Source organism: Choloepus didactylus, chromosome 1, assembly GCF_015220235.1.
Source record: "Choloepus didactylus isolate mChoDid1 chromosome 1, mChoDid1.pri, whole genome shotgun sequence".
Classification (NCBI taxonomy): domain Eukaryota; kingdom Metazoa; phylum Chordata; class Mammalia; order Pilosa; family Megalonychidae; genus Choloepus; species Choloepus didactylus.
This window is the reverse complement of record NC_051307.1, coordinates 246,682,818-246,710,244: the sequence shown is the minus strand read 5'-3', so window position 1 is coordinate 246,710,244 and position 27,427 is coordinate 246,682,818. Positions and strand designations below refer to the sequence as shown.

Below are 27,427 nucleotides of genomic sequence, written 5' to 3'. Positions count from 1 at the left end.
CTCTTGCCTGCCCACCCTCCCTTCCATCAGTCTACCTACCCACCCATCCATCCTTCTATCCATCTATCCATCCATCCACCCAACATCCATACATACATTCATCCACCTACCCACTGCCTGCCCACCTACTCATCCATCCATCCACCCACCCATCCATCCATCCATCCATCCATCCATCCTCCATCTATCCATCCATCCATCTACTCACCCACCCACCACCCATGTCCCCATCCACCTGTCCACCCTCCCATCCATCTAACAACCTATCCATCCTTCCTTCCTTCCATCCATCCATCCATCCACCTACCCATCTGCCTGCCTGCCTGCCCACCCATCCATACATCCACCCTCCCAACCCCCCATTCACCCACCCATCCATCCACCCATCTGTCCACCAGCCCTTCTGCCTTCCTGCCCTCCCTCCCATCAATCTACGTACCCACTCATCCACCCACGCACCCACCCACTTCACACATCCACACACCCACTCCCCTAACTGCCCATCTCCCATTCACGCATCCATCTACCTGCCCATCCGCTCATCCTCCCACCCTTGTGCCCACCCATGCATCCACCCTCCCATTCATCTACTCACCCATCCATCCATCCCTCCATTCCACACACTCCTATCCACATCATGCTGTTTGCCAAGCACTCCTCTGAGTGAGGTGGATACATGTGGCAGTGAGCACACCAGACAGCGCCTGGCCCTCCTGGCACTGACGTTCTAGTTGGGGAGTCACAATAAACTAGGAATGAATGAGCATTTGCTATAATGTTAGGTGGTAATAGATGCTTTGAAGGGAAACAAAGCAGAAAGGGGGTTAGAGACTGATGAGGCTTCTCTTTTAGACAGGACAGTCAGATAGGGCACTCCAGGCCTGCACACACGTCAAGTACCCACAGCCTGTGCATATGTGCACCCTCGTACACACAAACACACATGCACACACAGCCTCATCAGCACCACCAAGCCCTGCCGTGCCTGAAGCATGGGGCACTGTGTCTCCAACGTGTGGGGAGGTCTGGCTACCTCACACCTCTTCCAGGTCTGGAGAAAAAGCTGGACCCTCTGCCCTCTGTCTCCACAGCTCACCTCCCGCACCCCCTGCCTCCAGGCCTCCTCAGGACCCAACCCCAGGCCTGCTCATCTAGCGTCTGGTGCACATCTCGGTTTCATTGGGTCAGCTAGCGGGAGGCTGGAGCGGCCTCTTTGCAATTCACAATTCAGATCCACAAATCTTTCCTCTGCTGGTCTGGATGGGGGCTGGAAGCAGAGCTGAATTCAGCTGTATCACTCCCCCCAGCTCCCAGCCCCACGCTGTCCTCACCTGCACAAGGAGCTCCCAAACCCAGGCTGTGTGACATGGAGCAGAGACATACAAACCATGTGAATGTAGCTATAACAAGAATTGGAGGAAGAGGTGACAACTTTCTAGGGCTTCTGGGAAGGCTGGTCAGAAGAGGTGACATCTGGGCAGGGTTTTGAGGGATGAAGAGAAGTTCCCAGGAGAAGAAGGGAGGGAAGCAAGTAGGTCTCTACTACTGGTAGGAGTAGGGGCTGGCCTTTGACCCTGGCCTCACACACACGAAGGGCCTTGACTTTAGACAGTTGATGTCCTTTCCAAATGAGCTAGGTCACTCAGTCACGGAGAGACTCTACAAGATGGGAAGGAGAAGTTCAGCGTGTGGCTGTAAAATTGTGCTCTGTTTTCAGGCCACACTGTCCTGTGTGCAGTGTGAATTGATCACATTCTAAATCAGTGATTCTCAATAGGGGGAATCTCTCCCCTTCCCCAGGGGACATTTTGCAAAGACTGGAAACACTTTTAATTGTCACCATTTGTGTGTGTGTGCGTACGGAGGGGAAGACTTTACTGGCATCTAGTGGGTAGAAGCCAGGGATGCTGCTAAACATCTTACAATACCAAGGACAGTGCCCCCCACCCCCTACAACAAAGACTTATCTGGCCTCAAATGTCAATAACACCAAGATTGAGAATGTTGTTTGAATCCTGAAATTATATTGCATTGCATTGCATTTTTGGTGTCAAAAGTGTTAATTTTTTCCAATGTGAACATTTAAAACACAGGGGTGACCTGTTTGATTACCTATTTCTTAATAAAGCAGGAGCCTCAGAACATGGGAGTAGTTCCAGGCAGAAGGAACAGCATGTGCAAAGTCTTCACGGTGGGATGCCAGGACTCCTGACATATCTCTAGTGTACTGAGCCTGGAACTGAGGAGGCAGAAGTGAGGGAGGGAGGAGGATGAGGGACAGGGGCTGCACCAAGCAGGGCTCGAGAGCTTGGGAAGATCCTAAACAGGAGAAGGATATGATCAGCATCTATAAAGATCCCTGGACAGCAATGAGATTCAGTTTCATGCCCACTCCATTGGCAAAAGTTGAAAAGTCTGACATTACTAACTGTTGGCAGGGATGTGGAGCAATTGGAATCCCACATGCTGCCAGTGGGAAAGGAAATCAGAGCAACCAATGTGGAAAACCCTTTGGCCTTTTCTTGTAGATGCAGGGGAGCAAATTCCCTTGACCCAGTAACTGGTCTTCTAGGCTTCAGACTCCAGAGAAGGCCTCTCCCCTGTGGGCACAGGGACAACAACACCCATTGCTGCCCCATTTATAGTCCATCTTAAGGAGACCAGGTAAATGCATTGTGGGATCCTCACATAATGGTATACCATACTGCAAGGAAAAAGGAACGGACCAGAACTTCATATGTTGGTGTGGATGAATATCACCAACATGATGTTGAACACAGAAAGCAAGTCATGCTACTGGTTTAGAAGGCCGAACCCTTGATATTGGGGCTTGCCCTTGTGAAGCTTGTTGCTGCAAAGGAGAGGCTAAGCCTACTTATAATTGTGCCTGAGAGTCACCCCGAGTGCCTCTTCTGTTGCTCAGACGTGGCCAGTCTCTCTAAGCCAACTTTGCAGGTGGACTCACTGCCGTCCCCCCTACATGGGACATAACTCCCGGGGGTGTAAATCTCCCTGGCAACATGGGACATGACTCGCGGGGATGAGCTTGGCCCTGGCATCGTAGGATTGAGAAAGTCTTTTTGGACCAAAAGGGGAAGATAAATGAAACAAAATAGAGTTTCAGTGGCTGAGAGATTTCAAATACAGTCAAGAGGCCATTCTGGAGGTTTTTCTTATGCATTATATAGATATCCCTTTTTAGTTTTGTGTGTATTGGAATAGCTAGAAGGAAATACCTGAAACTGTTGAACTGTAACCCAGCATCCTTGATTCTTGATGACGGTTGTATAACTATATAGCTTACACTGTGATTGTGAAAACCTTGTGGTTCACACTCCCTTTATCCAGTGTATGGACAGAGGAGTGGAAAAATGAGGATAAAAAGTAAATGAATAACAGGAAGGGATGGGGGTTATGGTATGTTTCGGGTGTTCTTTTTTAGTTTAATTTTTATTCTTATTCTTTTTTGTGTGTGATAATGAAAATGTTCAAAAATTGATTGCGGTGATGAATGCACAACTATATGATGGTGCTGTGAACAACTGATTGTGCACTGTGGATGACTGTATGGTTTGTGAATATATCTCAATAAAATTGAATTTAAAAAAGCAAGTCATAGAAAAATATCTATCGCTAGGACACTATTTATATAAAAGGTAAAAATGCATAGGACAAAATGATCTGTGTTTCAGGAATTCATACATGTAGAGTGAAAATATAACATGTATGTTACTGATGAAGGTGAGATTCAGGGCCCCATTTACCTCTGGGATGGCAGACGGAAGGCATCGGGATTGGGTGGGGATTTGATATTATCTGTAATGTGTTCTTAAGTGGGATGGGGTCTATGCAAGACAGTCTATACTGTAATCTCCATTTTTCCTTCCTCTTGGTTTCTGCCCTTGGCCGAGCCTATGACTTGGTTATAGCCGATAAAATAAGGCAAAGGTGGGGGATGGCATTCTCATGGTATCTCATTATGCATCTCCATCTCTATAGCAGACTGTCCCTAGAGCCTCTCTCTCCATCTCAGCCTTCAAAGGAGCAAGCTACAACAAATCCTAGAGCTGCCAGGTAACGACTTCTGCCAGTCACATGAAGGAGCCTGGAAGAACATCCTTCCCCAGATGAGCCTCTGATGAGAAACCAGCCCGGCCGACACCACGAGTGCAGCCTTGGGAGATGCTTTGTCAACCCATGGAAACTGTGAGATAATAAGTGCATGGTGTCAACAGCTGCTAAGCGTGTGGTCCTTTGTTATGCAGCATAGAAAACTAATATGCAGGGGGGGTGCAGAGAGGAGAGGTTAGAAGGTGTTTGTTACATGATTAGCTGTATTTTTGGAGGTCTGGAATATTTCATAATTCAAATAAAGCAAAGGGGTTAAGAAAGAGCCCTTTGGTGGTCTCATCTGTAGGGAGAAGAGGCAGAGAACAGGGACGGACCCTCCCCTGGAGACTGGGAGGCAAGGAAAGAGTCTAATGCAATAGAGCAGGTGCCGGAGCAAGGATGGAGCTGGGCAGGGAGGTGGACGAGGGGATGATGTTGGTGGTGTCTGTGTGTGTGTTTGCAGAAGAGTCCCCTCCATCCGTAAATTCTGAGAAAGGGGAGGGGTCCAGCTTGGCATCCCCTCAAAGCCTGGGAAACCTGGATCCCAGCCCCACCCACAGCCAAGGAGCTTGGAGGGGAAAAAGGGAGAAAGGGAGGCTTTTTTTCCCAGGATCCCCCAGGGAGCGTGGGCTGAGGGTAGGGCCTGGAGGAGGTACAGATGGGGCATTGGGAAGGAAGCAGCTGGGCAGGGCCAGCCACGTCCCCTCTCCAGGGACTGACAACCCCACCAAACTCCAGCCTGCAGGCCAGTGGGAGAGACCCCTGCCTTGCACCCTCCCATTGAGTGAGACCCCCTTGCCTGCCCCCACTGGTCTGCAGCTATACAGGAGGGATCATCTGGGGTGACCTACCTGAGTTTTGGGGCAGGATGCAGGAAGATGCTGCAAACACCTGTTAAATTCAGGGTCCTCCCACTGGCATTCCCATGGAGCCCTGGCAGCCTCGGAGACTGCAGAAGGAGGGGAGGGAGCACGGAAAGGGCGAGTCTTTGAGGAGGGCTTGCTGGGCCAGCAGGCAGGAGACATTTTGATGGACATTTTTACCACCGACCTGTGCCTGGGTTCTGTACCTGGCTTTTTAAATTTTTTGCTAAGATGGGAGGTAGAAAGTGGTACTTCCTTGTTCAATTTGCATGCATGTGATAATTTCCCAGGGTGAGTTCCTGCCTGCCTGTTTACTGGCTGTTTATGTTTCTACTGGGGAGTGTCTTTTTGCACGCCCTTTGCCTGCTTTTCTCTTTCTTCTGGGGGGGGGGTATGTTTTTATCATTTATTGCTTTTTTGTATTTTGAGTTTTTGCAAATTTTGCAAAATCACCTCCCATTCTAATGTGATTCTCTTGAAAGGTTCATTTTTATCTTTGAAGCCATAAAACCACATTATAGAACATTTGGAAAATGGGGGAAAGAAAAAGGGGGGAAATCACCCGTTCCACAGATGTTACCATTTGTTAGGATTTGGTGAAAATGTTTTCCACTTAGACATAATTACTATGCATTTCTGTTCCGTGACTTGGCTCTGACAGCATATCTTCCAGAAGGCATTTTAACATCCTTCTCTGGTGGGTGCCCCCCAGTTCCCTCCCCATCACCCCCTTTTGTTGAGGATCCGGGCTGTATCCAATGTCTCTGTTTTATAAAATAACGATGGCCTAAAACATCTCTGCATCCAGGGCTTTTAGTCAAAAGTGTTTGGATAATTACTTGACATTGGTATCTCAAAATTGGAACTATTGTCTCAGAGTTCATTTCAAAAGCATGATCCCAACTTATCCTGCCACCTCCCTCCCTGCTGTAGAAACTTTTACACCTTTTTACGTTGGTTCAACAACTTTTCAGCTTCTGTTCTTTGGTTCCTAGAAAGGCTGAACTTACCCCCTTGGGGTTTGCAACTGACTTTCTGCCAAGCTGAGTGATCTGACTGGGGAGATTGCAGTGGTTGGTTTCAGGTCTCAGGCTGTAAAAAAATCTCAAATCTGTATGCTCATTTGATATGTACGGAGTTGTCAGTTGTCAGGATTCAAACTCAGTGTCCCCAAGAGCCGGGGGCAAGGGAAGGACAGGGTCAGGAGGAGATGGGAGGGGCAAATTCCCCAAGGATTTGGCTCCTTCACTGACCTGGAGAGATACAGAATTGATCATACTGATATGCAGTCCCCTGCGGCCAGATCTTCCAGATTTTTTTTTTCTCTAAGGGAAGTTAAAAAAATAAAAAAATAAATAAATACATAAATAAAATAATAATAATAATCTACCTATTTTTATGTGAATCCCCTAATTTAAAATCATTTGCAACTCATTCACATTTTTGTAAACCACTGTGCAGCGCAAACAAAACTTGTCCACTGGCTAGATTAGGACGGCAGCTTGGCTGGTTGTAGACTTTTGAGTCCACCCAGTGAGATGCTAACCAGTTAGTCGTTCTAACTCCACTCCACTGCCTAACCCTCCACCCCTGCATTGATTCAGGATCCCTCCTTTATCATCCATTATCTTGTAAATAATAGCTGTTTCAAGTTTACCTGAGCCTGCATCATTGATCTGTTTATTCTTACAACAGGACCACAAGGTCTGAACAATCGTGACAATAGAATCTCGCTTAATATTGGACAGTTCTACACTCACACGTGCACACACACAGAGCCTTATTTTTCCCTAATTTTCTGACTTGGTCGTGCTGATCTTGCTCATTAGCTTTTACAGATAAAGTTTGCATGTTATCGTTTTACCTAAATCCATTTAAAAAGCAAACAATGGCATTGTGATTGAACTGTCTGGTCCTTATAAACTAATTTGGGATCAAACTACTAATTTTGAGGGACAGCCCCTCAGTTGCTTCTTGGTTAGTTTGTTCCATCCCTCAGGTCCATGGATGGGAGGCAACCCTCCATAAGAGCCTTATTCCCCTGCAGCGTTGCCCCTTTCTGTGACCCTGGGGACCGAGAAAATCTGTTCCCTTCCCCATTAGGAGGGGAAGGTGGGGGGTGGGGGGTTGGGGAGGCACCAGGAGGCGGGAGGGACTTGGGAGGACAGAGCTGCGAGACTTTTGCACAGAACGACCTCGGGCAAGTGGCAAAGGGGATTTGGTTTCTTCCTATGGAAAATGGGAATCATAAACCCGGCCTGAAAGTGTTCCGGCAAAAAGAAAGGAAGAAGGGGGCTGAGCGTGCCAGAGTTCCCGGGGCCGGCCAGCCCCACCTGGGTGCAAACAGACGGGACAAAGGCTGACCCCACCCCGGCCACAGTGGCGCCAGGCCCCCACCAAATCATAAAGAGAGCCATCGCCCTGCTAAGGGAGGCCATTCGCAGCCCTGCCTGGGCGCTTTGTGACCACAAAATCGAAAGTGTTTACCCCGCACAATGGCTCGGGGCCGGGGGCCGCGGGAGTCATTGTTTGGACCTAATGGTTTCTGGAGGAGGACTCCCCAAGAAGCCTTCGGAACAGTCTTTGATTCGCGCACTGCCCTTGCAAAGTGAATTGCTGGGACTTGAACCTGGGGCTCTCCAAAGCCAGCTTGTTTCCCCTGCTCCCTGGGGGTCACCCATCTTCAACTCAACACACACACACACACACAACCCCCCCCCCACACACACACACACACCTTCCCCAGCTCTGGCTGCCTCCTTCATCAGAAAGCCCTCTGTGAGTTTCCTGGCAGCCAGGGAGAGCTTGTCCTCCAGTGCAAGGAGGTTTGTGCATTTCTTTCGCCACCCAAACACCCAGAACCGATGGAGTCAGTAAAAACATTTGCAGGATAAATGAATGAATCTATTTAGCAGACATTTGGGAAGCACCCACCACAAGCCAAGGAGAGGTGGAGGGGACACAGCAGTGACAAGACAGGTGCAGTCCCTGACCTGTAAAGCTGTAAGGCTGGGGTTGACAGGAGTGGAAATTGGCCCAGCTCCTTGTTTCTTGCTGACTGGCTGTTGCTTGGCACCTATAACTGTGGCTGGTGCTCTGAAATTATTTGTGGGCAGAAGGAAGGAAAACAAGGCAAGGACATAATAGAGAAACAAAGGGAGAGCTCTTTAGTCATTCTTAGTTCTGGGCTCTGCATTTTGGCTTCTAGGTCCTGAGCTCTAGATGCTGAGTTCTGAATTTGGGGCTCAGATCCTAGCCCCTGAACTCCGTGTTCTAAGCTCTGAGCCTCCTGCACAGAGGAGTTCTTGCCTCTAAATTCTGGGTTCTGAGCTCCAAGCTCTAGGTTGTGAATTTGGGGTGCCACTTTCAGGGCCCTGGTTTCTGGGGTCCATGTTCTGAGTTCTGGTTTCTGAGGTCTGACTTCTGAGCCCTTCTTGGAGTTCTTGGTTGTAAGTTCTAGAGTCTGAGCTCCGAGCTCTAGGTTGTGGATTTGGGGTTCCACGTTTGGGGACTTGTGTTCTAGATTCTGAGGTCCTGGATTCTGAGGTCTGAGTTCTGGACCCTAGTCTTGGAGTTCTTTGGTTGTAAGTTCTAGATTCTGAGATCCAAGCTCTAGGTTCTGGATTTGGGGTTCCAGGCTCTGTGCTCTGTGTTTGAGTTGCACCCAGTTCTTGGGTTCTGTGCACTGGTTTCTGGATGCTAGGCTACAAGTTCTAGACCTCAAGCTCTGGCTCTAGACTCAGGCTTGGGCCCTGGCCTTCAGGCCAGACAAGGATAACAGTTAGCCAGAGGCCAGGTAAAGGGCTTTTGGAGATGAGGCCCTTTGGAAGCCTGGTCTCCCATCCTGCTCACCTGGTTCTTTACTCCAGAAAAGAGGGCAAGAAAGGGGAAACAAGCCAGGGCTCATGATCACCCCTTCCTTGAGCCTTGAGTTCTCCTCCCATGCTTGAGCACACCCAAGCATGTACTCACGGTGTACGCTCCCTGCCCTTAGATTATATCCGGATGGTCATTGAGAGGAGGGGTTGGAGTCACAGGTCAGAGGTCACACATCATGAATCATGGGTCAGGCATTTCCTGGGACATAGAATTTACTCATTTCAGTGTGGGCCGAGTGGGTGAACTTGGATCAAGTTGCTTGAACCCCCTCAGGGGTCCGTTTTTTCTTCTGTGAGCTGGGCCATCTCTGCATTCAAACCCACAGAACAAAATTAGTAAAGGTGACAGAAGACAAGTGTGCACAGATCAACAGCTTCACATGCTATTTATGATGCTTCACATCTGCAATGTAAGCTCCCCAAGAGCAGGAATTCTTGTCTGTTTAACTCACTGATGTCACCCCACACCTGGTAGACAGGAGGTGCTCACAGGCAAATCCATGATCATATTATATATACTCAGTCCGGCAGTGATGAACTGGCAGTCATGACCTGGAGAGGGTGTGAGGACAGACGGAAAGAGCAGGAACATCGCTGCCCTCACTGCGGCTGCAGCAGACAGAAGGAGGGGAGGTTTCCCACCTCATCCCACCCACAGCAGGAGGCCAGAATGCTCTAGAGATGGGGAAGGGGTGGAAGGAGGAGCTGTTGAGGACGTCTGCCGGGGGCGGGTCACGACACATTCAGACTTATTCTGTTCTGTTCTAGGTGTCTGCAGGGAAGGGTGTGGGCAGGTCAGTGGAGGCTCACCAGGGGCAGAGGTGGCCTGGGAGGTCAGAGACCCAGAGAGGTCACCCCACTCTACCCTGGCCACTGGGGCACCTTGGAGAAGGTGTTGGCCATCCCAGGGGCTTTGTGTCCGCAGCTCTAAGCAAGGGCCTTGCCAACTCCAACACTCTGGGATGAGAGGAATTAAAGGAACACCTCCTAGGCTAGGTGGACATCAGGAGCATCAGGACACTAAGAAGGTTGAGATCAGAAATGCTCATCACCAGGAACCCAATGAGCAGAGATGATGGTGACCAGAGAGTTAGGGTTAAGAGGAACCATTGATCAGGGACATCTGAGGGGTGGAGGCAGTGAGGTGACATCATTCAGATACAACACAATCAGAGAGGGTAGTGGTCAGACACTGAAGATCCAGTGATCAGAGTTATCATTGATTGGATATACTATTAATCATTGATCGGGGCCATGGGAGACTAAAGTCGTGGGTCTCATGAGCTTTACTGAAGAAAGCATTTGACACTCATCTCCTCGATGACCAGGGATAGTATAGAAAAGTAGAGATACAAGGCTGTGATGATCAGATTTGACAACTGGAGATGTGGGGTCCAGAGAGCCTGGTGATGAGAACCATTTGGGATCAGGTCTATTACAGATCAAACGCATTGGTGATAAGAGATGTTGGTGACCAGAGTTGAGCAATCAGGTTTGCTGGTAACCAAAGTCATTGGTAACGTAGGATATTGGTTGGTTCCCAGACACACTGGTAATCAGAAAAATGGATGGTAAGAGGATTGTGTGATCAGGGACATTAGGCTTCAGGCACATCATTGGTTAGAGGTATTTGTGATCAGACTCTACAGTGACCAAGGACATCATTAAAAAGAAATTGGTGATGAGATGCACCATGATCGAAGATATTGGAGATATCAGGTATGAGTGATCAGATCCATCATCGATCAGAAACAAACACTGATCAATGATGTTGGTGGTCACACTTATTGGTGAGCTAGTGATCATAGACATGATGGGTAGAAATATTGGTGAGGAGACGGTGTTGGCGATCAGTTGTTAGTAATCAGATGTCTACAACTGCAGACATTGGGAACCAGATGTATCATCAACCAGAGATATCAGTCATGGTGGTTATCACTGATGACCAACTTCATGGATGAAAGAGGACAGCACTCAGTGCCATCAGTGGTCAAGGACATTGGCGATCAGGTTTGTCAACGAACAGGAGTACTGGTGACCAGCTATCTCAGAATCCAGGGCTCATCAGCACTTGGGAGTATGGGTGGTGGTGGTGATGGGGGGTTGGGAGGAGTCAGTCCTTGCTAAGTTCTGCAAAAACCTCAGTGGGATCCTTGTTGAAACTTCCAGAAAAAGAACAGGCTGGAAACACCACAGCCTCCCTGAGCCTCTCCAACATCCACCCAAGCCACGCGACCCCACAGTGCATCAGGAAATTCAGAGGGAAATCGGAGCCCAGCCAGACACGGACGGCCCCATCCCCTAATTCAGGAGCCCTTCCCCTCCAAACCCCCTGGGATGGAGGGTGGGGGTCCAACAGTAACGCCCACGTGCTTATCTCACCACACTAAGATCCAGAGTGGCGGGAATGCCCAGGAGCCCACCACGCAGGCCAGAGGCATTCACAAAAAGTATTTTATTATTCTTACCAGTATTCACTTTAAAGGAATAGGAGGATAGCATACAATTTTTACAGACAATATATAAATGTTGTACATAATTAACAATAACTTAGTTCACTAATCCAAAATAAAACGAAGCCAAATAAAACATAAAAACAGAAAATACTGCCGATTCTTTTTCATAGGCGGAAACGAGTACAAAATAAGTTACTTCTGGCTGTGGCGCTCCCCGCACGATTGCCTGCCTGTATTGCACTTGGTCTACTAAACAGCACAATCCTCCTTCCCGGGCTGCGGGGTCTCCAACTCACCCCAACTCGCCCGCCCTGCTGCACCCTGCCACCACCACCACCGTGTACAGAATCTAAGCTCGGTACACATTACGTACAGCTGTACCTTGGGAAGGATTGAGACAACCACAGCAAAGCAGAACAGAACCCGGGGACCCCCCCAACCCCCTGCAGCAGGGACGCAGCCTCGCCCTCTCTCCCAGCTCTGCCCCACTTCTAGCCCCTGCCTTGACCACCCACAAACAGCGCCCACTCCCCAGAAACCGAGATCCACCGAGGAGGCCCCTCCCCCTGACCCCCAGCTCCACGATCTAGGGCTGTGGGAATCCAAGAGCTCTTCCAAAAATAATTGTGAAGCTACAGCCTTCGTTCGTAGGTTTTATTTCTTTTCCATAGCAGGAATTCTGCGGCAACGTACAATCGACTGGATCCAAAAAGAGTTTAAAAATAAAATAACTCCTCAGCGAGTTAAGCTAACGCATTCTTTAAAATATTTTTTCTTTTGTCTTGGGTGGGGGGTGGGGAGAGAAGGGGGGAGAAGGGTTAGCAGAAAAAGGAGGTATGTACAGGGGTCCCTCCACCTGGCAGAGGTGATAGGCTGTAGCTTGGGCCCACCAAGGGGACACAGGTCACACGGGCTTCGGCCTCCAAGCCAGGGGAGTGATCTGGGAGACGTTTCCCCTTCCAAGAAAATGTGGTTTCCTTCCTGTGACCCAACCCTGGCCTGGGAATCTGCAGCAGGACCCAGTGTGATTGTCTGTCCCTGCTGGGGACTACCCCTGGAGGACAGGGCCAGCAGGGCACGGCCCAGCCTGGGGGCTCAGCTGTCTCAGAGTGGGAAAGCCAGAAGAGCACGGGGGTACAGGCCGAGAACCCCCTCTCCCGGATCTGCCCCGCTGGAGATCCCGCAAGCAGAGGAGGGTCTCCGAGAAAGAACCGGGAGAGTGCTTGCTCCAGCACAGCTCAGCTCTCCAGCTCCCCAAATCATTGTGGAAAGCAAGAGCAAAATAAATTATTTTGGTCTCCTCCTTTTTCCTTTTCAAAACTGGTTTTCTCTGCCTTGTCCCCGGCCCCCTCCTCTTCTCTTCCTAAAGTTGTCCCTTCTTTGCTCTCGAAACAATTGTCCGTGATGGGAGCCCCACCCGGGCAGCTGCCAGTATTCACAGCGACCGCCCACGGCTGATTCCAAGAGATCAGGCAGGAGGCCGCCAAGGAGGCGGCGGCTCTGGGCTCTGGTTGGGCTGGTAGGAGTTTGGGTCCGTCCGTCCCGGCCTCGCCCTGCCTGCCGCCCTGCTCGCTGTCTGTCCATCTGTCCATGCAGTGGGCGGCTGTCCCTAGCCCATGGCGGTCACCATGCTGGATGGGTGGGGGTGGCCGAAGGAGAGGCTGGGGGAGGGGTGGATGGGCGTCGGTGTGGGGAGGATGTGTCCAGAGTGGCTGAAGGGCGGCAGGTGGCCCACGGGGGTCATGTGTCCGGCCAGGGCGGCCGCGCTGAAGGAGGACGACTTCTCCTGCATGCATTTGGACAGCTCCTCGAAGCACTCAGCCCCCTTTTTGCTCTTCTTGGACTTGTTGGACATCTTCCGGTTCCGAGTCTGGATTCCTTCCTTCTTCATGGTGAGGGGCCGGTTAACCTGGGAGAGGCGACCGCAAAGACTTCAGGGGTTCCCTTCCCAGAGAAGTAGTGCCCGCCCCCCACCCCAGCCTCCAGCACTTTGTGCCTAGGGGACCCCCAAAAACTCAGAACATTTTTCCTTTAGTCCCGCCAACTCCCATAATCCTCTGCCCCAGCACAGTGGGCACCTTGGGAAGGACCACTTTCATTGTGGGGGGCAGACCTGCACCCGGCTGCACAGTCAGCACCCCTGGCTCCCTGCCCACTAAATGCCAGCACTGCCCCTCTTCGGAGAATAAAGCCAAAGCCCCCACCCCCAGGCTTCTTAAATTCTTAAACAGAGATGCCGTGGAGGACAGGCTTCCAGCCAGCTTCCCCACCTCCTCCCGCCTCCAACACCACCCCCAGCAGAAGCACCCCCTCTTACAGGAAGCCCTTCTGGCGTGCTCTCAGGGCGGCCCGCGGCTTCCCAAGCCAAGCCAAGCCGGCTGGATATTGTGCTGGGGCCTCCCGCTTAGCCGCATAAAGAGCAGCGGTCCCCGGGGAGGGGCGGCCCGGCGCGGGGCGGGGCGCACTCACGTTGTGCAGCTTGTAGTAGAGGCCGCAGGCGTTGCAGACCGGGTCCCCGTTGGCGTTGCGGCGCCATAAGGTGGTGGTAGTGGTCTGGCAATTTGCACAACAGGTGCCCGCTCTCCTGGCGGCGGACTGGGGAAGGAGGGGTGGGGGGGTGAGGGCGGCGTCAGCAGGCTCGGCTCCCACGCCCCGCCTCGACCTCCCTCTCCGGAACCCCAGCCCCCCACCCCACCCCTCCGCCAACTGAGCCGAGGAGCAGTAAGTAGTCAATCTCACGGGGGGATCAGGGCATCTCGCAGTGGTGGAATTTGAGAATTCGAGAACCGAACAAGCCAAGCAGCACAGAACTTCAGAATAAAGAACTCCCAGCAGCCCGGATCGACATAAGGGCTGGGGTGAGGGGTTGCAAGGGCTGGAGGGGGAAATGAGCCACCCCGCCAACCTCCAGTAACCAGTCGGATAATTTCATAGATGGGGAAACTGAGGCCAGTGGCGCTGGCTCGGTCCCACTGGAGTCCCCCTCCCACACTCTCCACCTCCCCGGGTGTGTCAGCGTCCCGGGTGCCAGGGAAGGGGTGGGGACGTCAAATGCCAGTCTTGGAGAAGTCTGGAGGGGCACGCTGTTCAATAAGGCAGCCACCAGCCTCGTGCGGCTATTTAAATTAAATTGGCATAACTACTACTTAAAACTAAAAATTCAGTTCCTTCAGTTGCACCGGCCACATTTCAAGTGATCAATAGCCAAACGCGCCAGGTGGCTCCCATATCGGTGGTGCAAAGTGAGAGCATTTCCATTATCATAGAAAGTTCCATTGCACAGTGCTGATTGAGCCGTCCTGAGATTTAGCACCCCCAATCTGAGGGGTTCTGCCCAGCTCCTTGCATCTCAAATTTAGGACCTCTAATCCCCCAGCCCCTCTGAGATCCAAGTCCCTTGGGGGATAAGAGGTAGACGTGGGTTTCTGGTTCTTGCAGAAAATGTCAGAGGCTCCCAAGGGGAAAAAGCAAGAGGGGGGCCTTTACCCAAGAAAACAGGCCCCCACTCCCCGTTCCACCAGTGCCAGTACCATAGTAACAGGACATCCCCCCCTTCCCCCCAATACTGGCTGGAAGTAAAAGCTGGAATCCACCAGACAGCCGGGTGGGAGTGGGGGTGGGGGGTGAGTCTGGCCAGGCCCAAGGCTGGTTGTGGAGGGGACAGACAGACGGCAGCCGAGGGGGTGGGGAGGGGTGAGTAAGCAGCCTGAAGCTGGAATTCTGACTCAGGAGCCAACACTGTATCCTCCACCCTACCTCCCCCCACCCCCCTTCTCCCCCTCAGGCCCTCCCCCCACCCCAACCCCAGCCCTCACTCCAGGGAAAAAAAAAAAAAAGTCCCCCAAAGCAGAAAACGATTTGGGCCTCGTAAATCACTTCTCCCTGAAAAAATATATTTATTATTCTTAGCATTTTACGCATTATTTGCAGAGTGGAGGGTATTAGAAATTTCAAAACAGCCCAGTGAGAGGCAGGACTGAGCGAAGAGACTCTCTAAAAACTCGCGGAGTCCGGAAACAGATACACAAAGTTTCCTTATCTCCAGGCTGCAGATGTCCGGATAGGAAACTCCGGCAGGAGATCCGAAAGGGCATTTTTTTTTTTTTTTAAATCACTCAAATGAAAATACACAGTATAGGTGACTCCATGGAAAAATAATAAAGGGCAGGTTTTTTTGGTGGTTGGGGCGAGTGTGTGTGTATGTGTGCGTGTGTTTTATTTAAATAAGCACGAGGAGATTGTGTGTGTGTATGCGTTGGGAAGCCAGGGAGAGAGCTGCCCTGAGCTATGAGGAAAATTACTTCATGGCCCTATTTTTAAAAAGAGTTACCCGGAGGCCAGAGGCCGGGAGGCGGGCCCTTGGGCACTCAACTTTGGGGGACCTCTGAGCGGGAGGGGGGCTGTCTGGGAGTTAGCCATCCCATCATCCTTCTAAACCTGCTGGGCTGCAGAAAGGGGGGAATCTGGCCTAAAAAGGGCTGACCCCAAATGAGGGATGTCCGAGTGATTTTAATGATAAAAGAGGAGTTCGGTGGCAAAGCACATGCATTTGAAGGGCTTTAAGTATTTTTAATTGACCGCCTCCCCGCCTCCCCGCACTGCAGGTTAGCATCCTCCCAGGGTAGTCAGTCCCCCCCGGAGGGGGGGGCTCGGACCCCAGCCCCCTGCACACCACCTACCAGCCTCCGCTTGGGCTTGATGAGTGGCCGGTTCTGCCCGTTCATCTTGTGATAGAGCCCACAGGCGTTGCACAGGTAGTGGCCGGTGCCGTCCCGCCGCCAGAGCGGGGTGGCCGTGGCCCCACAGTTGACACATTCCCGGCCTTCTGGAGGGGAGCAGGGGAAGACACGGAGCCTGTTTAACCACCAGGGTCATGCACGGGGAGGGAGCCCAGGGAAAAGGGCCACCCAACCCAGGCAGGAAGAGGAACCCAGCAGGTCTCCCCCAAGGGAGGGGGGGAGTCTAGGGAGTTGTTTAAGGCCAAATTCCCCTCAAGGAGGCAGGAGGGGAGGAGTGGGCCCAGGGCCCCAGGGGTCCAAGAAAAGGGTATTTACAACAAACTTGGCCGCGGGCAGGGTTGGGGCAGGAGGAATCTTCAGTGCAACCTGGCTGGGTCCCGAGCCTCCTGGTTTCCCCCTCCCCGCTCCCACCTCCTCCTGATCCCCCCCTCGCCAAGGGCGCCTGTCACCTCCCACGCTCTGGGTTCTATCCCCTGACCCCCCACCCAGTCCTCCTGCTTTCAATCCAGGGGTGATTTTCTTCTTTCACCCCAACTTTCCCCCACCTTCTGCCGAGTCCCTAGAATTCAGTCCTGGACTCAGATCTAAGTCGTTCTTTAAAATAAAATAAATAATAAGCCCTTTCATTTTTTTTTTTTTTTTTTTGGACTTAAGTGGCCTTGTTTTTTGGTTAAAAGGCCATCTGGAATTCAAATAAAATCTAAAACAAACTCGGGAGGAAGAGCGAAGAAGAAAGCAACCTGGATGATACGAACAGAACTGGGACCCAAGGTGGGACTGAAGTGGGTGCCAGAGGGCAACTGAGACTCGGAGTCCAGCTGGGTAAGCTGCTTTCGCATCATGTTACCCAGGAAATCCTTCTCCGTTTTTCTTAAAACTAAATTGTTGATATATACGGGGAAGAGAAGGTGGTTCCTGGACTTGGGGGTCAAAGTTTCTAAAATCTTCCCTACCCCACATGCCCTGCCCTGATTTGACAGCATGGAAAATGAGGTTTCCCCAGCAGCAGGAGCCCCAGACAAGCCTAGGGTTTCTGCTCTGCGACCAGGTTCTCCGAGAAACCCAAGCTTGGCCCCAGCCAGGTCTTCGTGGGCCGAGAGGGGGCAGGGGGCTCCAATGGTTTTGTCCCCTTGCTAGCCTTCAGGGGGAGAGGGGGAAAGGACACGCCAGGGGCAGGGAGCCGAAAAGAACAAGTCTGGGGAATTTCGCTTCGGGGATAATGTCCCAGGGAATTGCAGAGCCTTAGAAATCCCAAGATCGGGCAGATTAGGTGGGAGAACCAGATTCCTTTAAGGGTCTGGGGCCTCCGAGCGCACCCGCAAACATGCACAAACGCTCGCAAACCCACGTACACACACGTACACGCGGGCTGACTTCCCTCGCCTGCTTATTTCGTTCTCATGCGCGCTTCAAACGGAGGCTGTTTGAAATTTCACTTAAGATTCAGGGAGAGGAAGGAGGATCTGTCGTTCTTGGTTCTGCTCTGGCAGCAGCCTTCCTAGCAGGCAGCAGGGTGGGGGGTGGGAGTAAGGAAACTGACTTGGGGGGCCACCAGGAACACTGAAGAAAAGGGCAAAGTTTTAGGGTTCCCCCCTCTCTCATTCTCAGGTCTCAAATATCTGTTGGGGGCTATTAGAAAGGCACAGCACCCATCTCCAGATTCTGGAGACTGAAACTACCCCACTCCCAAGTCAATAGTCCCCTGCCTCCCGCAAAGGGACAAAATCCTCCCCACCCCGTGCCCTGCCACTAGTCCCCCAGGCACCTGGCTTTACCTGAGCAGGACCGTGCCTTGCTGCGCTGCTTTGGGGTGAAGCTGGAGGTGGGTCCACCCAGGAAGCCCCCAGGGTGGAAGAGTCCGCTGCTGTAGTCGTGGGCAGTGGCTGGCACATAGGGCGGGTAGGTGGGGATGGGGTGGTGCGTGGCGGGCTGGGTTCCCATGGCCGCCAGGCCTGGGCGCAGGGGGCTGCCACTCTCCATCTTCATGCTTTCCGTCAGGGACACCTGGTACTTGATACCGTCCTTGTCCTCGCCCCGGGCTGCGCTACCCCCTGCAGAAGACGAGGCCGGGGAGGCAGCCCCCGTGGTGCTGGGGTCGGGAGACACTTCCTTGGGTGGTGTGGGGGGGAAGCCGAAGAGCTGGGAGCCGGAGTGGGCAGCGGTGGGCGTGAGGGAGGCCACCGAGCTCCCGCTGCCTGCCCCACTGCCCCCCGCAGCCCCTGGGTACATGGAGAGGGGGCCTCCAGGGCCTGTGGCAGCCGAGGGGTGCAGCGGCGTCTTAGAGAAGGGGCTCACGGTCCAGGGATTGTGGTGATGTGCTGCGGCTGCAGAAAGGGCCGCTTTGCCCCCATCTAGCCAGGGCAAACCCGGGCTATGCAACAAGTGTGGGCGGCACATCTGGCCTCCGGTAAGGCGAGCTGTGGGCAGAAGGGAGAGGGGTCAGGGTGGGCCGGGGCTGGGCATGCACCCCTCGAGGCCGTGCCCCTGACACAGACACCCAAATGCTGGGGGAGGCCCAGCAAACAGGACCACAACTCACACAACCACCAGCACTAATCCCACCCCCCCCAAAGAAAATCAGAAACAGAACACCCCTACGACAATAATCAGGAATGTCTGCTAGGGACCGAGGGACAAGGTGGCACAGAAGGAACCCCCCCAGGCCGGCTGGAAATGGGCAGAGATCCTGTGGGCCCCAGACCCCCTCCCCAAGTGGCCGCGGCCCCCACCTTTCCCTTCCCGATTTCTCAGCTGCTCCGATTCCTGCCGATCCCACATCCGGGAAGCAGGCAGCCGGGCCCTCCTCCCCTCCCTCGGCCTGGTCCGAGGCGCCTGGGCTACCGGCCACTCCATGGGCCCAGGGCTCACCGTGCGCGGGGCTGTAGGAGACGCGCGCCCGCGCGTGGGCCGGGTTGGCGTAGTAGGGGTTGCCCTGCGAGTCGAGGTGATTGAAGAAGACATCCACCTCGTCCGGCGGCAGCAGCTGCGCGGGCTCCATGTAGTTGTGCGCCAGGCCCGGGTGGTGCGAGTCGGGGTGCTGCGCATTCAGCACGGCGGGATGCGCCATCCAGCGCGGCTGCTCGGGCGCCACCTCCATGGCCGACGGCGGCGGTTCGGGAGCTGGGTGGAAGCCGCAGCGGCCCTGTGCGACGGAAGGGGGAATGAGGGGAGCCGCCTGGGCCCGACACCCTCAAAGTCGTCCCCCCACCGCAACGCGGCTTCTCGCTGCGCCCTAGCCGAGGTTCCGCCGCGGACCAGTCCCGGGTGGGAGGAAAGCGCAAGGCTCAAAACGAAAGGAAGGCGGGGTGGGGGTGGGGGTGGGGGTGGTTCAGCCACGCACACACAAGGCGACCCCGGTCCCAGAGCCACACACCCGTGTATACGGAATCACACACGGGGACGAATCCCGACACAAGTTACCCCAACGAACGCATAGAGTCCCCTGGAAGTCAGACACACTGAACCCCCACCTTACCAGTACACAAACACATAAACACAGACTAAAAGTTGAAGACAGCCGCCCAGGCACCCACTAGAGCACATGACCGCAGCGAGAAGCACATACCTACACTTGGTGCCGTATACGCATACTGAGCACCCCTCGCTCCCTAAACGTGCACACGCAGCCCCACCGGCTGAGGGCCAGCCCCCCGTGCGCACTCCCAGGCGACTCAAAATCAGGACCCCTCACCAAGCAAGGCACACCAAAGCAGTTACCCATAACCCCCAATTCCGGCGCCCAAGCCTCGGGAGAAACCCCTCCGAGCTAGGCGCGCCCCAGGCCCCCACCCCCACCCCACCCCCGGCCAGCTCTCGCACCCAAAACTTACACGCGCAGTGCCACGGAGAGGAAGGGCACGGCCGCAGAGGGTGGGCAGCACCAGGGACTGAGGGCCTAGGGTCGGCGCGTCCGGCGGCTGGCGGGGCTCACGGGGCAGGGGCGGGGGGCAGCGCGCGCCTCGGCCTCGGGCCCGCCGGGCTCCGGCCCCTCGGCATCCTCCGGCCGCCCTGGCGCCAGCTGCCGACTCCTGCACAGACATGAAGCGGGGGCCGCGCACGCCTAAGAAGCCCGCGCCAGCCAATCAGCGCCGCCCGCCGCCCGGCCTCCGCCCCCCATTGGCTGCGCCCGCAACTCCCGGGCCGCTGGACTCCGGGACTGACCGGCCGGCCTGCCCCCGCCGCCGGCGGGCCCCCTCCCAGCGCCCTCTCGGCGGCCCCTGAGGCCAGCGCCCGCTCCACCGGGCTCTCGCCCCGCCGGCCGACCCCTGCGCCCTCTCTCGCGGAGACTCCGGGTCCCCCCAACCTCTGGGCCCCCTCCCAGTAACTAGCCCAGCTGGGCCCCTCCTGCCCCGGGAGCTCGGGGGCCGCTCACCCTTTGGGAGTCCCGGCGTCCTCTCCTCGGGACCCCCACCTTCTTAACAACTGGACGGGGCTGTTGTCCCCCTACTCACCCGGGCGCTGGCCTGGCGGGGTTTGGGGGAACTCTGAGCGTAGCTTCGGGACAGGGGGAGCCAAGAGGGGCAGGAATCACGGGCCCCCCAGGTCTTGCACACGCGGCCGCTCGGGGTCGTGCCTAACCCTGTGGAGGTGACCCGGCCGGCGGCTCCCGAGAGGGGGAGGGGGCGTCCCCTCCCCGGGTGTGGCCTTCGCAGACCAACAGGCCGAACTGCCCGGGGCGAGGCCGTGGAGACCCGGACTGGCGCCGGCGCCGGCTCTACGGAGACGCCCCGGGCAAAAGGAGGTTTTCTTTTTTTTTTCTTTTTTTTTCCTCCTGGCGGTCCCCGAGGCCACTTTTGGGGAGGGGGCGGCGGAGACCTGAGGAGGACTCTTGTCCCCTAAGTCACCTGGAACTGCTCCCCACACACCTCTCCAGTCCGGAGGTCCAGCTGTGTGGATTGCATGGGCTGGGTGCACACATCTCCTTGCCCCCTCCCCATTGTACAGATGGGGGAAACTGAGGCAGGAAGGAGGCCAGAGGCCGAGGAAGGGGATCAGGCCAGGCACTAATAAATTTGGGGGTCCGAAACAGGTGCGGGTTAATGGGGGAGTCGTTGACGTCCTCCAGCCGTTCTCCACTCTCCGGGCCCACGGGTCTCGGGGTAGTAACCCAAGAGAATCCCAGGTGGGTCCTGGACAGGGAGAGGGCGGGGGTCTGGGCCACCCCCGGCAGGGTGGGGGGAGGGGAGGTGGGATTGACAGTCGGTAATTGGGTAACTGGAGGCGGCTTCTCCGGCCGGGCGGCCCCGCCACCGCGACGCCGGGCCCCTGACGTCACCCGATTCGCCAGGAAATGAACTTTTTAATAATCCGAGGAGGAGGAAAGCCCTAGGCCCCCGTGGCTTGGGGGGCGCCCGGCAGGGCCCAGCTCGGCAGGCGCGCCCACATCGCCCCAACTTGACGGGTGCTCCCCCACCCCGCCCCACCCGGGCCAACTCAGGGCAGCGCCGACCCGGGCGCAGGCCCAGGCGGGGGGTCCTCTGCCTGCCACTGCGTCCGGCTGTTTGTCCGTCCAAGGCCCCGGCGCAGGTAAAGACGCGGGACTGGGGGATACAGAGCTCCGCGGGGCTGGGAGCCGGCGCGTCTCTGTCCCGATCGCCCAGGGCACCTCCGGCTCTGCTCCACTTCGGGGCGCACAGGGCTCGGGCTGCTCGCAACTCCGCTCTCTGGGAGAGGAGGCCGGCCCTAGCCGGGGGAAGCGCGCCGGGAGCGGGAGCGCGAGGCCACAGGCGCCGGGCTTCGTCAGCCAGGCCGGCAGGTGAGCGCCCTCGGTGCCTCCCGGTACGCTCTCCACGCAAAGCGCGCAGTCTGGCCGGGCCTCGCTGTCCCTCCGTACGTCTGTCTCTCCTTCCTCCTACCTTTCGTTTACGATTCTCCATCAACGCGAAAACTGGGATCGCCGCGGAGCCTCGAACGGGTTTTGCGCCCCCAGAGCCTAGTGTGAGCCTCTTAAGGTCACCCGCGGCCTCAGGGACAATCCTCCGTATCCCGCCAGGCTGCTCCGCTCGGGCTCGAACCCCGGGATCCAGCGCGGGAGGCCGCCAGCCCTCGCGCCGGCTGCGGGGCGGTGAAAGCTGGAGCCCAGCGGAAGCTTCCCGCCGGGCGGCGATTGGCGCCTTGGAACGCAGGGAGGTGGCCGCGGCGCGCCCGCGGGAAAGCAGGTAATTCGCCTTGTTCCGCAAAAGGCGCGGTTAAAATTACCACCGCCACCCTCCAAACCGGTTCTGGATGGGTCTGGAGTTTCGGGACCGCGAGCTCAGCCTCAAGCCCCTCCTGAACAGCGATCTGGCCACCCCAGGACTGGAGGTAGCCGCTGGGCCGGGGCCCCCAGCCCAAACGCCATACCCCTGCGTTGCCCGCCTGCCTGGCGCGGAGCGGAGCGGAGCGCTGGCGGGCGGGGATTTAATTACCGCGCTCGGCGGCTCAGAAAATCGCCGCGCGTAGTTGGTTTAGCAGGCCGGTTAAGCAATGCTTGAGCAGGGGCCTCGGGAGACCCGCGCCGGCCTCCCTGCCTGCAAATGCCCGCGCGCAGAAAAAAAGGAAAGGGGGGTGGGGGATCCTGTCAGGTCCCCTGAGGCCCCGGGGGATACCTGGGGAGACTGCGGGCGGGTAAACCCTCGGCCCAGGCCTCTGCTAGGCGCTTGGATCTCCTGCGTTGCACGCGGGACTGCTGCCTTCTCTGCCAGCAACGAACCCGCCTGGGAGAGAGAAGCGCGGCGCCGGGCAGCAGGGTGCCGAGCTGGCCAATAAAAGAGGACTCACGTTCTTCAGTGTGTGTGTGCCCGCCAGACCCACGGAGGCCAGCCGGGGCCCTCACCCACTAGGCATACGGAGACGGTCCTACCACCTCGGCCCCAAACAAACGCCCGGGGAGGGTTAGGGCAGCCCCCTGGATTTGGCTGGAGATCGCGGGGCGCCGTCCTTGGGCCCAGCAAGAGCAGGTTTATTCCTCCCAGCTTATGGGCCTCGGATCTTGAGGTCTCCAGGACACCTTCGGGGGGACTCGTTCCCCTTTTCCATTTTTTTGTTGTTGTTATTGTTGTTCGTCCTGGAGAACTGTTGGAAATGCGGGCCGCTGTCTTCGATCGCACGTTCTTTACATGGGAACAAGATTTCGCAAAGGACTAGGGAAGGTTGACGACAAAACCGATTCCAGTGACCCGAGAATCCCCCGTGGAGCGTGGGACGGGTGGCCCCGGGGTGCTTTCACCAGGGAGCTGGGGACACAGCGGATCCCTAGCCCGGTTCTGGAGCGCCTTGAAGGCCTCTGGAAAGTGGTCCCTGCGGCCGCCCTGGTCCCCCCGCTGCTCCCTTTGTTTAAACTTAGTTCATCGGAGGTGGCCCGCTGGACCATAAGTTTGCCCTCTCTTTGTAACCCAATTCTCGCTTTTTCCTATGGGCAGCTAATTGGGGTTTCAAAGAAATCTGTTTGCTTAGAGGCTGCCTCCCTTCGTCATATTTAACTCCATAAGCAAATTTAATTCCAGGCCTCCCAGCCCCACAATCGCAGTGTGCCTTGAGGGGTACTGGGAGGAGGTGGGAACCTGGCTTAGCCAGTGGGGTTCAGAAGTCTCCTACAGGTCGAGGATCCTGGAGCCCCTCCTGATCTTTGGAGTTCACTACCAGCCCCCCAAATCAAATGATTCCCTCTCTCCTGGCCTCCGTGTGGGCTCTTGGGAGTTCTGGGCTTTTGGAATTGTAAGAGAGGGGCCGAAGTCCTAGATGTCTTGGTGCCTTGGAGAGGAATTTCGGAGATCCTGTATCTCCTTAAGGGGTTCTAACCCCCACCTCCAAGACAGGCAGGACTGCCCCCAGGGGTCCTGCACAAACTCGCCTACAATCGAGCCCCGTTTCTCCCTCCTTCACGGGTAGCCACGGTTTACCCAGAACGCCCGGCGGCCTGAAAACTGGCAAATCCGTTTTGGTAGACGCAATTTGTTTGCAATTTGTCATCCCGGCTGGGAAACACTCTCCAGGCGCCTGGGCAGCCGTTTCGGCCCTACCTGCTTCTCTAATCTTGCTTACTCATAAACGAATCCCAGCGTGGGGAGCCCGCGTAGACCCGACCCCAATTACAGCGGTTACGGACCTCTCCGCCAGATGTTCCCGGCCTCGGGAGACGCGGCCTTTTCGAAAACAACGAATTTCCTTCCGTGTTTTCCGGGAAGGGACCGGCCGCCACACCCGGGAACCCTGAACGCCGGGCCTTTCCCCTCACCGCTGGGGCAACCCGGAGTTCAAGTCTGACCGCCGCCAAAGGATTCTAAATGCCCCGCGTCCAGACAAACCCAGACCACCTTCAGTGCCTCCCGGCGGCAGATCTCCGAGCCCGCGGCGGCCCCATTCTTATTGAAATCCCACTAAATGGATTCCAACTCCGGCTTGGGGCAGGGAGGCGGCTTCCAGACCTGGCGCTCTCCCCCACCCGCATCCCAGCCACACAGGATAAAGGGCCGCGGGGCGCGCCCCGCCGGGGCGCAAGCAGAAGCGAGCCGGGTTAAGCCGCGCAAAGCCGGCGCACGGGACCAGTCGGCAGGTGCAGCCGCCACTCGACTGCCCGGCTCGGGCGCACCCGCCTCCGCGGCCCGGGGGTGGGGGCGGTCGGGACAAAGGCCCCAGCTCCGAGGCCGGGGTGGGGGCCGCTTTGCGAGGCTCCAAGAAGTGGAAAGGCCGGAGGTTCCGGGCGGGCCGTTGTCCCCAGGTCCCCGACTACTTCCCGGCGTAGGCCCCTACGACCTGGGGTGCGAGCCGCTGGCAGGGCCAGCGTGAGCCCCGAAGACTGCTTGTCAAGGGCCCCAGGGCCAGGCGGACTGTGTGATGGGGTGTCGAGTGGGGAGAACCCGGGAACCGGAAGGGGCCCGGGTGGGGAGCAGGGAGACTTACCGAGCGAGGCGCGGCGGGCGGCGCCCGGGGGCAGAACGGAGCCGGGCGCACGGCGTGGAGCGTGGCTAGGCCGACGCGCGGGACCCCGGCGCGGGTGGGTTGCGATCGCTCACCATCAAGGCCCGGGCGGCGCGCCGAGCGGCCGCATGGTGCGCGGCTGGTCGCTTTTGTTCGCCCGGTGGCCCACGGGGGCCGGTTGGGGTGGGGGCGACGGGTGTCAGGAGCTAGACCCTTGAGCAGCGAGCCCCTGCGACGCTGGCCTGGCTACCTCGCTCCTCCCGCTGCCTCTCCCTTCCCCCGGCTGCCGCGCCGCTGCTTTTTATTTCGACAGCACTTTGAGGGGGCGGGGGCGCCGCGGGGGGGTGGGTGGGAGGGTTGCCTGCAGCTCTGCGCCCCATCAGCCTGGTCCAGCCACCCGGTCGACCGGCCCAGGGCCGCCAGGCACTCGGGGCTCACACGCCCAGCTCACTCACACTCCAGGCCACTCCCGCCCTCGTCGGGCACACACGCGCTCCCTTGCTCTCAAGGATACACGCTCAGAAAGCCAGGACGTCCCTCTTCCCACACCCTCCCTGGGGACCCTCAGGAGTGGTGGGCACACGTGCTCACACGCAGGTACACAGATGTCTGCCTGCCTCCTCCTCCTCCTCCCACTTCCAGGAGTGCTGGGGCACACATCTGGGTCTACATCCCCAAATAGCACCGACACACATGCACACACACACTTAACACTCTTGTACACACACAACTCCCTCACTTGCAGGCTGATTTGACTGAGTATAGACACATCAGCTCCCCCTCCCCCCTATATTCACCAACTCTAGAAAGGACCAGAATTTCAGGTACCAAGCTTCAGGAGTCTCTTGACATCCCCTTGCTGGAAGGAGCGAGGAGAGGAACAGAGAGGGCTTGTTCTTGGACGACTGGGTGGTGGGGGGTTGGGATGTGAGGATCCTAACCCCAAGAAGGCTCCTTGGGGTCAGGGTTGCTCTTGTGGAATTAGGGGACCTGATCTTTGGGGTCTGCCTCAAAGTTGCTGCATGGAGTTCCACTCTGCAGTGGGGCTGCTCTGAGTCCCGTTCCAGCTGCCCTGCTCTGGCAGGGAAAGTGTCCTGGGGCGATCTTGGGCTCTAAGAGAGAATGCTTTGCCCTGGAAAGAGGGAGAAGGATAGAGAAGTCCGTGGCCCAGGGAAAATGGGTGTGCACCCAGGTCTGCTCCAGAGAAGGGTGTGTCCAACCCTCCCCCACTGTCCCTGTGGCACCTGGTGTCTGTGGGTCTGTCCCTCAATCTGAAGGTGACTGTGCACTGTGCTTGCAGCTGAACATCTGCGTGCCCATTTGTGTCTGTGTGCATTGGTGAGCATGGGGTGGGGGTGGGCTCTGCAAAACAACGTACATTAGTACATTCATTTCTCCCTATGGGTCCCTGAGAGTTTGTGTATTGGGGAGTAGATCACTGTGTGTGGCTGTTTCAGAGTGTGATCTGCAAAGTCCATGCTGGAGGGTGCGACTGTGAAACCGGGTGTGTATCCCTGTGGCTTTGTATCTATGGGGTCAAGATGCCTATGAATTGAGTGATGGGGAGTGGGTATTTCCAAGCATTTGTTTGTAAAGTGAAGCGTGTCATTGTGTCTGTGTATAGCAATGTGTGCCTGGGTATCTGTGCCTGTGAATTCGTGTGTTTGAGGGGCTTGTATCTTTGTTGCTACTTGAGTTACTGTGTGTGTCTGAGTATCTGGTGTGTGTGTGTTTGTGTGTGTGTGTGTAGTATGGGTTAAGTGTCTCAGGGTCTCCATGTACAGCCCTGCTTATGAATAGATGTGTGTTTGGGGGTGGTGTTTGTGTCTGTGTGTCTGGGCACGAGTCTGTATGTCCGTCTCTCTTTAACAGTGTAGGTATCAGTGTGTATCATTGTGTGTTTGAACTGATGGTATATTGGGGTGTATACCCCAGTGTATCTGGATATCTGTGTATAGATAGCTCTGTGTATGAACTGATGCATGTTGGGTGGGTGATTGTGTCTGTGTGTCTGCGTGTGTGTGAACATCTGTGTGTGTGACTCTATCCATGAGCTGGTGTGTATTTCTCTGCAGATCCACCCATGGTCCATGGAGGAGCATGGCCTGGGATTGCCTGCCATCCCATCTTCCCTGACCACTGGCAGGGCAGGCGGCCAGTGGAGCTCTGGGGTGCCATTTGTTCCGGCACTTTCTGTCTGTCTGCGGGAGGGGGAGATGGGTTGATAAGGCTTATCTGCTGCCACCAGCACCATGCTGAATAAATGCTCTAATGAGGTGGCCTGCTGGGACCACCGGCTCCCAGGGCCCCTGGGCCTCACTGGGGAGGGGCATGGGAGAGCCAGTTCATTCGGGGGACCCAGGAGCAAAGCCCATGAGCCCAGCAGGGCCTGTGCCTACAGAGCCTTTTCTAGTTCTCTTTCGTTTCCTTGGAGTGGGGTTCCAGGTCTTGTACCCCCGCCTCACCAGCTAACTCCCTGCTGG

General features: G+C 56.0%; 1 protein-coding gene across 2 annotated transcripts; it reads right to left on the bottom strand.

Annotated features, from left to right (window-relative positions):
* Positions 1-11,947: 11,947 nt before the first annotated feature.
* GATA2 (GATA binding protein 2) lies at positions 11,948-25,206 on the bottom strand. 2 transcript variants are annotated; one of them, XM_037803095.1, is made up of 7 exons: positions 24,927-25,206; positions 19,877-20,074; positions 18,915-19,188; positions 17,822-18,463; positions 15,987-16,132; positions 13,777-13,902; positions 11,948-13,216 (listed from the first exon to the last, which is right to left on the bottom strand). In XM_037803095.1, the coding sequence occupies exons 3-7, from the start codon at positions 19,141-19,143 to the stop codon at positions 12,917-12,919; spliced, it is 1,443 nt and encodes a 480-aa protein (XP_037659023.1). In that variant the 5' UTR covers positions 19,144-19,188; positions 19,877-20,074; positions 24,927-25,206; the 3' UTR covers positions 11,948-12,916. The 2 variants fall into 2 exon arrangements, with proteins under 2 accessions (XP_037659023.1, XP_037659026.1); XM_037803098.1 differs by lacking the exon at positions 19,877-20,074.
* Positions 25,207-27,427: the final 2,221 nt, after the last annotated feature.